General features: G+C 40.3%; 1 protein-coding gene across 5 annotated transcripts in view; it reads left to right on the forward strand.

The window, feature by feature from the left end:
* The window catches only part of LOC132888107 (von Willebrand factor A domain-containing protein 7-like), a 43,971-nt gene that overhangs the window by 11,521 nt on the left and 20,340 nt on the right, over nt 1–12,110 (forward strand). For all 5 annotated transcript variants that reach the window (XM_060924103.1, XM_060924102.1, XM_060924104.1 and 2 more), the window contains 7 exons: nt 713–888; nt 1,064–1,176; nt 8,251–8,367; nt 8,452–8,652; nt 8,726–8,852; nt 10,739–10,891; nt 11,454–11,546. In XM_060924103.1, coding sequence (XP_060780086.1) covers nt 713–888; nt 1,064–1,176; nt 8,251–8,367; nt 8,452–8,652; nt 8,726–8,852; nt 10,739–10,891; nt 11,454–11,546 — 980 coding nt within the window. The remainder of the gene's footprint in view (nt 1–712; nt 889–1,063; nt 1,177–8,250; nt 8,368–8,451; nt 8,653–8,725; nt 8,853–10,738; nt 10,892–11,453; nt 11,547–12,110) is intronic.

Below are 12,110 nucleotides of genomic sequence, written 5' to 3' on the forward strand. Positions count from 1 at the left end.
CTGTTTTGCTGCATCTGGGCTAGGACGGTTTGCCATCATTGATGGAGCAATGAATTCTGAATTATATCCGCAAATTCTAAAGAAAAATGTCAGGATATTTGTCAATGAACTGAATCTCAAGAGAAGGTGGGTCATGCAGCAAGACAGCGACCCTAAGCACACAAGTTGTTCTACAAAAGAATGGTTAAAAAGAATAAAGCTAATGTTCTGGAATGGCCAAGTCAAACTCCTGACCTTAATTCAATCAAAATGTTGTGGAAGGACCTGAAGCAAGCGGTTCATGTGAAGAAACCCACCAACATCCCAGAGTTGAAGCTGTTCTGTACGGAGGAATGGGCTAAAATTCCTCCAAGCCGGTGTGCAGAACTGATCAACAGTTACTGGAAACATTTAGTTGCAGTTATTGCTGCACAAGGGGGTCACATCAGATACTGAAAGCAAAGGTTCATATACTTTTGCCACTCACAGATATGTAATATTGGATCATTTTCCTCAGTAAATAAATGACCAAGTATAATATTTTTGTCTCATTTGTTTAACTGGGTTTTATTTACCTACTTTTAGGACTTGTGTGAAAATCTGATGATGTTTTAGGTCATATTTATGCAGAAATATAAAAAATTCTAAAGGGTTCACAAACTTTCAAGCACCACTGTATGTTATGATAAATAATCAGTGAACTGTTGGGTTGGTTATCTCTATGTTTTTCCAGGTTCCTCAGTGTCAAACAGCCTCCAGCCCTGGTGTTTGTCATGGACACAACAGGTAGCATGTTTGAGGAGATCACAGCTGCTCGTCTCCGTGTCCTGTCCATCATCCATGCAAGAGCAAGGAATCATGAACCTGGGCTTTCTGGCACCTTCCTACTCATCCCCTTCCATGATCCAGGTAAGAACAGAGACACATTTTAGAAATGTACTTGTTCATAGATACTAGAAATGCACAGAAATGTCAGAGAAGGTCATGGAATGGGAGTTTAAGACATACAACAATCAAAGAAAAAAATGGTCACGGTGTAAAATGTAGTATATGTATCTGTAATGCTAAAAACGGTCATTTTCAGATGTAGGCCCAGTTTTGGAGACAGATGACCCCAATGAATTTCAGCATTTCATGGAGAATTTAATGGCTCTTGGTGGAGGAGATGAGCCAGAGATGTGTCTCTCTGCTGTTCAGGTAACTCAATAGAGACAGAGGACTAGAATTTATAAAGCATCATTGGAGGAATTTGATGAATGTTAATGTCTTTGAATAGCATTGTTTCTTTGCAGATCCATAATGGAGCCATAATGCGATTTTTTTTTTACTGTATTTTGGTGGTTTTAGAGTAAAAGGCATTCATAAAAACTAGCATGGTTTCTGTCCATTTTCACAAATACATTTTAGAATTGCATTGGCCAACCCTACTTGGATTGGCCCATGGCTGCAATCAGTCAAACACTTTTATTTATTTATTTATTTATTTATTTATTAAATGTCTGAAGACACAACATTCCTGATAATAGGTCTAAAAAATCTGATAACCCTTATGTCTTGTTAGCTGTATTAATAATTATTCTTATTATAATAACGAGACTGTCAATGATGGTGTAGCTCACTCCAGCCCTATGAGAAATCAAATCTGTGTAGAAGTTATATGCACCCTAGGTACCCCTACCTTCATGCCAGAAAGAATCAAAATCGGTGAAGAATTGAGGGAGAAGAAGCGATTTGTGTGGAAACTGCTCGTGAGGGCTTAATTACTCCATATCTTCATTATTAATTGCAATTATTCAAATTTGGGTAGAAGCCATATGCACCCCAGGCAGACCTACCTTCCTGCCAAAAAGAATAAAAATCAGTGAAGAATTGAGAGGGAAGAAGCAATTTTTGTAAAATGTGGGCAATGCCGGATGGACGACGGACAACACATGATGGCATAAGCTCATCGCCTGTTGGCCGGATGAGATGATAAATGGCAATATTTTTTTTTTGTCAGACTTAGCTCAAGCAATTATGGTCGAGTAGCAGTAGGTGTACTTCTGAACTAGTATGTTAAGACGTATGTGATCTTGTAATTAACAATTATTCACCAAAGGCAAAGTTGAGGTTATTATTAACTGATATTCACTGAGTCTGAGCCGGATATTTATTTTAGTATACATACGCAGGTGATTATTTTAAAAAAAAAATCATACGAACAAAATTCATTTATTTCAAACTTCAAAAGCGGCATGCCAATGCAATAAAGGAGCGGCGCAGACTTGTGCCACTTATCTATGCTGACTCACATAAAATTATTTGTTTTAAAATAAATGACAATTCCACCTTATTTGAATAGTTTTAGACCAAACTTTGTTGCATCTTTAGTGCTTTTAGGAACAGCATTTTCTTTCATAATTTGTAATTCTTCCTCACTTACAGTGACAAAGTGTTTGGCTGCCATTTTGCCAAGTCACTTGAGGTGATTACCAAGAAATAGTCCGAATTTCTCGACCAATCAGCGTACACAATTTCCCATAATCACCTGTGTATTTATGCTACAGGATATTACAAACACCAGATGTCTGCTTTTCCATATTTATGGCTAGAGTCTGTGAAAATGGGTCATGAATCAGAAAAGCAGAGTGGTACTCTAAAATTTTTCTTAAAATACATAGACATGATTTCTAGCAAATATCACTTGAGATGTGTGAGCTGATAACTAAAAAAAAGCACCTTTAAACATTTTGAACTAAGCGCTATTTGTTTGAATATACAGTGTCTTGCAAAAATATTCATCTCCCTTTGCGTTTGTCCTATTTTGTTGCATTACAAGCTGGAATTAAAATGGATTTTTGGGGGTTAGCACCATTTTATTTACACAACATGCCTACAACTTTAAAGGTGAAAATTGTTTTATTGTGACACAAACAATAATTAAGATGGAAAAAAAAAGAAATCTGGAGTGTGCATAGGTATTCACCCCCCCCAAAGTCAATACTTCGTAGAGCCACCTTTTGCTGCAATTACAACTACAGGTCTCTTGGGGTATGTCTCTGTTAGCTTAGCATATCTAGCCACTTGGATTTTTACTCATTCCTCAAAGCAAAACTGCTCCAACTCCTTCAAGAAGAAGAAGAACTTTATTCATCACATGCTTGTGAAATTCCTCTCTGCATTTAATCCATCTGAAGCAGTGAACACATATGAGCAATGAGCACACACACCTACATACCCAGAGCAGTGGACAGCCATGCTAACAGCACCCAGGGAGCAGTTGGGAGTTAAGTGCCTCACTCAAGGTCCACACAGAAAGGCCCCCGCCGGCTGCTGGGCTCGAACCCAGAACCTTCTTGCTGTGAGGCGACCGTGCTAACCACTTACACCACTGTACTGCCCAAGTTAAGATGGGTTGTGTTGGTGTACAGCAATCTTTAAGTTATGTCACAGATTCTCAGTTGGATTGAGGTCTGGGCTTTGATTAGGCCATTCCAAGACATTTAAATGTTTCCCTTTAAACTACTTCAGTGTAGCTTTAGCAGTATGTTTATTGTCCTGCTGGAACATGAACTTTCGTCCCAGTCTCAAACCTCTGGCTGACTCAAACAGGTTTTCCTCTAAAATTGCCCTGTATTTATTGCCATCCTTCTTTCCTTCAACATTGACCAGCTTTCCTGTCTCTGCAGATGAAAAACATACCCATAGCATGATGCTGCCACCACCATGTTTCACTGTAGGAATGCTGTTCTCAGCGTGTTGGGTTTGCACCACACATGGTATTTCCAATGATGGCCAAAAAGATCAATTTTAGCCTCATTTGACCAGAGAATCTTTTTCCATGCGTTTGGGGAGTCTGCCACATGCTGTTGGGCAAACTCCAAATGTGTTTTCTTTAAGCAATGACTTTTTTCTTGCCACTCTTACATAAAGCCCCACTCTGTGGAGTGTATGGCTTAAAGTGCTCCTATGTACAGATACTCCCATCTCTGCTGTAGATCTTTGCAGTTCCTTCAGTGTTATCTTTGGTGTCTTTGTTGCATCTCTGATTAATTCCCTCCTTGCCTGTGCTGTGAGTTTTGGTTGGCAGCCTTCTTGTCAGGTTTGTCGTGGTGACATATTCTTTCCATTTTGCTATAATGGATTTAATGGTGCTCCCTGGGATATTCAAAGTTTGGGATATTTTTTATAACCCAACCCTGATCTATACTTCTCCACAACTTTGTCTCAGACCTGTTTGGAGTGCTCCTTGGTTTTCATGTTGCTTGCTTTATAGTGTTGCAGAGTCAGGGTCCTTCCAGAACAGGTTGATTTATGCAGACATCATGTGACTGATCATGTGACACTTTGATTGCACACAGGTACAGGTAGCTCTTAATCAAGATTTTTTTCCCGTGCTCTCACAGAAGGCGGTCGCATTTGTCTCCCTCTCCTCTCCCTTATCTTCCCTGCTTTGCTCCTCTCATCTCGTCTGTCTACTGTCTATACTTTTGAGAGACTCTCTTCGCACTGCTCTCCAAACTAAAAATCATGGAATTGAAAAATTGGTCTCTCAACGCAATTGACACAAATTTCTCGACGAGAAGCCTAGGTTTGGGGGAACCAGCCTGTCCTGCCGGAACGTTCGCAGCTGGCTACACAACGGATGCATAGGAGAAGTGGCGGGTCGTGTGCCTGGCGGTTCTTTCTGTGGAGGACATTGAAGACATCTACCTATTTGGAACCATGATTACAGGTCTTTTGCTGATTGGATTAGGCATTGCCCTGGTTTATTGAGGAAATCAGAAAATGGTGACAGCTGTCCAAAGCCCCATAAAGCTGCCCAACATGATTGAAGTGGTGGGCAGAGCTGTCAGCACTCAGACTGTGGCTATTCAGAACTTGAACCGCAATATGGATAACATCATGGAGAAGCTTTTGGCTTTGCAAAGGAAAATGGATCGATTCGGGGACCAGAATGGAGAAACAGAGTAGTCGTGTAAAAGAATGTGTCTACTCACCCCAAGACCAAACAATCCCAATCTTATCTGCTTTCGGCCCCCTCAGACAGCACTGGCCTCAGCCAAGGCCATTGCTGGAACAACAACTCCCCCTGAAGATCACTGCAGTGAGATGCTCTAGCATTCCTTCCCCTACTTCCCACGGTCGCTGCTTTTTACCCCCAGTGTGACAAACGGGTGCACGACCAGCGCTGTCATGGCTGCAGGAATGGACGGCTGCTTGCTTGCGCTGGGTTACCTCCACCCCTCCCCTGACCACACCCCCCAAGTCCTGAGTTTTCATGTTGTAAGTTGTACTTACTTTGTGCTTATGTGCTGAGGTGGTTTTTTTTAATGTTCCCACACTGTACTCCCCACAGGATCATAGTGTGGGGGTTGCTTTTTCTCCTCCCCTCTCCTCATGTTATTCTGTATTTTTCCATCCCAGTCTTCCTGTCTTGTCTACTCCCCCTCTGTCAATTGTATGTATGTGTGTATGTGTATCTCATCTCATTATTTCTAGCCGCTTTATCCTCTTCTACAGGGTCGCAGGCAAGCTGGAGCCTATCCCAGCTGACTATGGGCAAAAGGCAGGGTACACCCTGGACAAGTCGCCAGGTCATCACAGGGCTGACACATAGACACAGACAACCATTCACACCTACGGTCAATTTAGAGTCACCAGTTAACCTAACCTGCATGTCTTTGGACTGTGGGGGAAACCGGAGCACCTGGAGGAAACCCATGCAGACACGGGGAGAACATGCAAACTCCACACAGAAAGGCCCTTGCTGGCCACAGGGCTCGAACCTGGACCTTCTTGCTGTGAGATGACAGCGCTAACCACTACACCACCGTGCCGCCCGTGTGTGTGTGTATATAGTGGGGAAAACAAGTATTTGATCCCTTGCTGATTTTGTTGGTTTGGCCACTAATAAAGACTCAATCAGTCTGTAATATTAATGGTAGGTGTAGTCTAACATGCTGAGACAGAATATCACAAAGAAAATCAAGAAATCAACTTTAAAGAATTTGTATTAATTTATTTGCATTTTATTGAGGAAAATAAGTATTTGAACCCTCTTGCCAAAAGGACTTAGTACTTTGTGGCAAACCCCTTATTAGCAAGCACAGAGGTCAGACATTTTTTTTAGTTGATGACCAGGTTTCTGCACATATTAGGAGGAATTTTGGTCCACTCTTCTTTGCAAATGACCTCTAAATCATCAAGATTCCATGGCTGTCGCTTGGCAACTCTGAGCTTCAGCTCTCTCCATAGATTTTCTGTAGGATTCAGGTCCGGAGACTGGCTGGGCCACTCCATGACCTTGATATGTTTCTTCTTCAGCCATTCCTTGGTTGCCTTGGCTGTATGCTTTGGGTCATTATCCTGCTGAAAGACCCATCCATGACCCATTTTAAGCTTCCTGGCAGAGGGAAGGAGGTTTTCACTTAGGATTTTACGGTACATGGCTCCGTCCATCCTCCCATTGATACGGTGAAGTAGCCCTGTGCCCTGTGCAGAAAAACATTCCCAAAGCATAATGTTACCACCTCCATGCTTGACAGTGGGGATGGTGTTCTTGGGGTCATAAGCAGCATGTCTCTCCCTCCAGACACGACGGGTTGAATTGATGCCAAAGAGCTCAATCTTGGTCTCATCTGACCATAACACCTTCTCCCAGTCACTCTCCAAGTCATTCAGATGTTCACTGGCAAAGTTCAGGCGGGCCTGCACATGTGCTTTCTTAAGCAGGGGTACTTTGCGAGCACTGAAAGATGTTACACCATTGCGGTGTAAAGTGTTACCAACTGTTTACTTGGTGACTGTGATCCCAGCTGCTTTAAGATCATCCACTAACTCTGCCCGTGTTGTATTAGGTCTATTTCTCACCGTTCTCATGATCCTGGAAACCCCACGAGGTGAGATCTTGTTTGGAGCCCCAGACCTAGGTCGATTGATGATCATGTTGTGAGTCTTGTACTTGCGCACAATTGCACCAACAGTTGTCACCTTAACGCCCAGCTTCATGCTAATGGTTTTGTAGCCCATACCGGTCTTGTGCAGGTCTACAATCTTCTCCCTTAAATCCACGGAAAGCTCTTTAGTCTTTCCCATGTTGGAGAGTGTGGAGTCTGACAAACTGATTGATTCTGTGGCCAGGTGGCTTTTATACAAGTCATTAGGGATATCAGGTGTCTTCAATTTAGGTGACAAGGTAATTTGGAGAGTCTAACTTGTCTGTATTAACAAGAACTCTTGATGGTTACTAGGGGATCAAATACTTCTTTTTCTCAATAAAATACAAATAAATTAATATAGATATTTAAAAGTTATTTTCTGGATTTTCTTTTTGATATTCTGTCTCCACGTTAGAATACACCTACCATTAAAATTACAGACTGATCAAGTCTTTCTTAGTGGGTAAACCAACAAAATCAGCAAGGGATCAAATACTTGTTTTCCCCACTGTATATATATATATATATATATATATATATATATATATATATATATATATATATATATATATATATATATGTACGGACAGGTTGATGGCCAATTTCGCTGGTACTTGTGACTAGTGACAATAAAGGGTTCATTCATTCATTCATTCATTCATTTATCAACTAAGTATGTGACTTATGAAGTGAATTGGTTGGAGCAGCTCTTATTTAGGGGTTTCATATGAAAGGGGGTGAATACCTATGGACACTCCAGATTTCTGGTTTTTTCATCTTAATTATTGTTTGTGTCACAATAAAACAACAATTTTCACCTTTAAAGTGGTAGGCATGTTGTGTAAATCAAATGGTGCTAACCCTCCAAAAATTCATTTTAATTCCAGCTTGTAATGCAACAAAACAGGACAAACACCACGGGGGATGAATACTTTTGCAAGACGCTGTATATGTATGTACTTCATCTAAGTCTAATCTAAGTCTAAAGTCCTTCCTGCACCATATGGCGCACAGAGCGGCACCGTTCTCCGTTTCTGTAGCCCTCGGCCTCTCGCCTATTACATAGCTAGGGTTACAGTGGGGGATTAGTCCTCTGGTAACCGCAAGAGTTTGACTCCCCACTCGCATCTGTATTGCAGTGTGCTTTGCCAGATGGCAGTAGGTACCATTTTTATGATGGTCTTTGGTATGACCCGACCGCAAGTAGAACTTGCGATCTCCTGATCGAGAATGTACTTCATCACTTTCTTTAAAATGATTTTCACCCCATCTACAAATTTATAGGAATCCTATTGGGAACAGTGGTAACAATACAAGTTTTACTCACTGTGTGTGTGCGAATTTATTTCAGCTGGCTCTTATCCATAGTCCACCTCTGTCTGAGATTTTTGTCTTCACTGATGCATCCCCTAAAGACATCCACCTGTACAGCACTGTCAAAGCTCTCATTTTAGAAAAACAGAGCAAGGTAAAACACACAGAGTACCATGGTCACAGACATGAATACACACAAACGCCCACATCATGAACACATCAAACCTATCTTCACCAGGTGACCTTCCTGGTGACTGAAGACCCAAGTCATGGAGAGACCAAGACAAGCAAGAGGATAAGGAGAGAAACTCTGTCTCCTGACAGATTCTCTTTTTACTCCTCTCTCTCTTCCTTATCTGGAGGGATGGCCATCTTCACCACTAACAGGGATATTCATAAAGCTTCAGCCATCGTGGAAGACAGCACCACTGCCAGCAAGGTATTAAAAAAAAAGTGCTCCAGGAATATGAGCACCACATTTATATGTTTTTTTTTTCTGCACTCCTCCTCAGGTGACACTGTTTCATGCAGAAAGTGAGGCAGATTCATCACACGCCTTCACAATCGACCAAGCAGTCAGATCTGTCAGGCTCCATGTTGCTGGAAAACTCAAACACTGTGTCCTCATCAACCCTACGGGTATTAACCCCCCCCCCCACACACACACACAACACCTGCACACTCCTGTCATGCTCAGAGGAACCAGCAGTGTTTAACAATGCACATGACACAACCATATGCATGCATAGGTAATTTTACACATGAAGGGGATGCCACATACTGTATACATTGGCTGTATATACTCAGCGGACATTTTATTAGGAACACCCATCCACCTGCTGTTTTATGCAGTTATATAATCAGCCAATCCCTTGACAGCAGAACAATGCATAAAATCATGCAGATATAAATCAAGAGCTTTGGTTAATGTTCACTTCTAACATCAGAATGGGAAAAATTGTGATCTCAAAGTGTGACTTTCACTGTGGCATGGGTGTTGGTTTGAGCCAGATGGACTGGTTTGAGTATTTCAGAAACTGCTGATCTCCTGGGGTTTTCACACACAACAGTCTCTAGAGTTTACACAGAATTGTGTGAAAAACAAAAAAACACTGAGTGAGTGACAGTTCTGTGGGTGGAAACAAACACCTTGTTGATGAGAGAGATCACAGGAAAATGGCCAGATTGGTTTGAGATTATTTTGCCAGGAAGGATACAGTAACTCGTAATCACTCTTTATAACTGTGGCAAATAGAAAAGCATCTCAGCATGCAACAGCAGAAGACCACTCCTGCAACCAAGAACAAGAATCTTAGAATCAAGAACAAATTCCTATTAAAGTGGCCAGTGAGTGCATGTGTACACTGTATATGGCTGTATTTGCTGTATAAAGGCATCAAAGACACCAGAAACACATTATACTATAACCTCATTAAGATAAATATTTAGGCAAATCAGTCTACTGTAAAAAAATACCACATATGGTCATATAAATAACAATGTAAATTAAAATGAAAATATATCAAACTTTGGGCTTTCTAGAAGGAAAGCCATGGCCAAATGATTAGAGAAACAGCTTTGGGACTAAAAGGTTGCTGGTTTGATTCCATGGACCAGCAGAACTGGCTCAAGTGCCTTTGAGCAAGGTGCCTAACCCTCAACTACTCTGGCAAGAATGGTGGCATACCTTGTGTCTGACTAGCCAGAGAAAAATTGATGATGTGATTATCGGTTTTGGCAAGAATCCAGCCATAACTAATGAACCAATATAATAATCCCTTCAAAAAATCTCAAATTACCAAATAGAAGAATAAAACATATCTCTAAAGCAGATTAAACATTATCGCACTTGAAGTGATTGGAATTATTTGCTGCTAATATCGACACATGCACAAAGTTTAAATAAATACTTTCCATAGAGCAGAGCACTGATATTATGTACAAATGCCCAGCAAATAATTATAGCCTATTTATTCATGATACTGTGCTCTCTGTCACCAATTTGAAAAAAAGAAGCTAAAATTATAATTGAAAAAATAGCCACATTACATATATACCTTACATGAATAATAAGACATTAATTACTATGACTGTGCATGAGAAGCCTGATGATACCTAACTTGATAAAATAAATTTAATGATCTATAAACGTTTTAACCTGAAACTTGATCATGATGGTGGGTAGAAATTAATTATTTTGGATTGTTTTAATTATTTTGGGCAAAGTTAGCATCTATACAGTGAAACGGATATACATTTATTTTCTCTATATTAGTTTTGTTATATTAGCTTGTATACAAATTTTGAACCTTAATTTTTTTGTCTGAAGAATTGGATATTATAATTAATTGGTCATGCAGCATGACATCATGGGGAAACATTTAAAAAAAAGTTTAATCCTAATATAACATTTCTGTTTAATCTTAATTAATATTGGACTCCCTGTAAAATTGCCTATGTATGTAAAAATAAATAAATAAATAAATAAATAAGTCTACATCTCTGTCTTCATTTCTCTCTGTTAGGTGCTCGTCAATTTCTTCTTAGTGAAGCAGGTCCTCTGGGTGAGCTGACTCAGTCTGACGGTCTGTACCGAGTCAGGCTTCTGCCTCCTGTAGAACCTGGCCAATGGCAGCTCAACATCACATCCCATGGGCCAATCACATTTAATGTCTTGGGTAAGCAGCTCTGACAAATCGACAATCAAGGATCACATTTCAATACCATACAACATTTCCACTGTATAACATTAAGTTGCATATGTGTGGCATTATACTTTTATTTTCTTTTATCACAAGCATATTTACATATAAAACAGTACATTAATATTAGGTAGCACTTTACAGAGAAACAAAACAGAGAAACAATTAAAAATAAGCATTCATAAATAAATATATCTTAATTAAAAGGCAGAATAAATTCTGAATGTTTCATTATTTTGGGTGTTGGTATCTTCTCCTTTTTGGTACTTTCTATAATAAATGAAGGGATTATAAAATATCTCAATTTCACTCAAACAGCAGGGTGTAAAATAGAAAATACATAAATGTGAGTCAGCATGTGATTTCTAGATGTCATTCACACAACAGGAAACAAATGTATCCTACTATAACCTGATACTTTAAATATACCATTACAAAAAAAAAAGAAAAATTGATATAAATTACACATGGTTTCTTTCTTTCTTTCTTTCTTTCTTTCTTTCTTTCTTTCTTTCTTTCTTTCTCTCTTTGGTCTTAGGAGAAAGCACATTGGACTTTTTCTATTACTTTGCAGTAGAGGCAAATGAGACTCACCCAGGGCTGCGGAGAGTAGAAGGCAGTCCTATTGCAGGTAAACTACATTTGCTGATTTGATTGAATATGACAGCAGCACGGTGGTGTATTGGTTAGCACTGTTGCCTCACAGCAAGAAGGTTCTGGGTTCAAGTCCAGTGGTCGATGGGGGCCTACCTGTGTGGAGTTTGCATGTTCTCCCTGTGTCTGTGTGGGTTTCCTCCAGGTGCTCCGGTTTCCCTCACAGTCCAAAGACATGTAGGTTAGGCTAATTGGTGGCTCTAAATTGACTATAGGTGTGAGTGGCTGTTTGTCTCTATGTGTCAGCCCTGTGATGATCTGGCGACTTGTCCAGGGTGTACCCTGCCTCTTGCCCATAGTCAGCTGGGATAGGCTCCAGCTTGCCCACGACCCTACACAGGATAAGCGGCTACAGATAATGGATGGATTAAATATGGAGTTTGGTAAAATGACTGAAATAAACAATACACCTGGCTAATGATGTATTTTCCTGTATATGGGTTTATATCTCATACCACCATGTTTTTTGTTAATCGGATATATCTTCGCAAATATGTGCACATGGAAATATGCCACTAAATTCTAGAATCTCAAGACAGGG

The sequence above is a fragment of the Neoarius graeffei genome, chromosome 6, assembly GCF_027579695.1.
Source record: "Neoarius graeffei isolate fNeoGra1 chromosome 6, fNeoGra1.pri, whole genome shotgun sequence".
In the NCBI taxonomy this organism is placed as follows: Eukaryota; Metazoa; Chordata; class Actinopteri; order Siluriformes; family Ariidae; genus Neoarius; species Neoarius graeffei.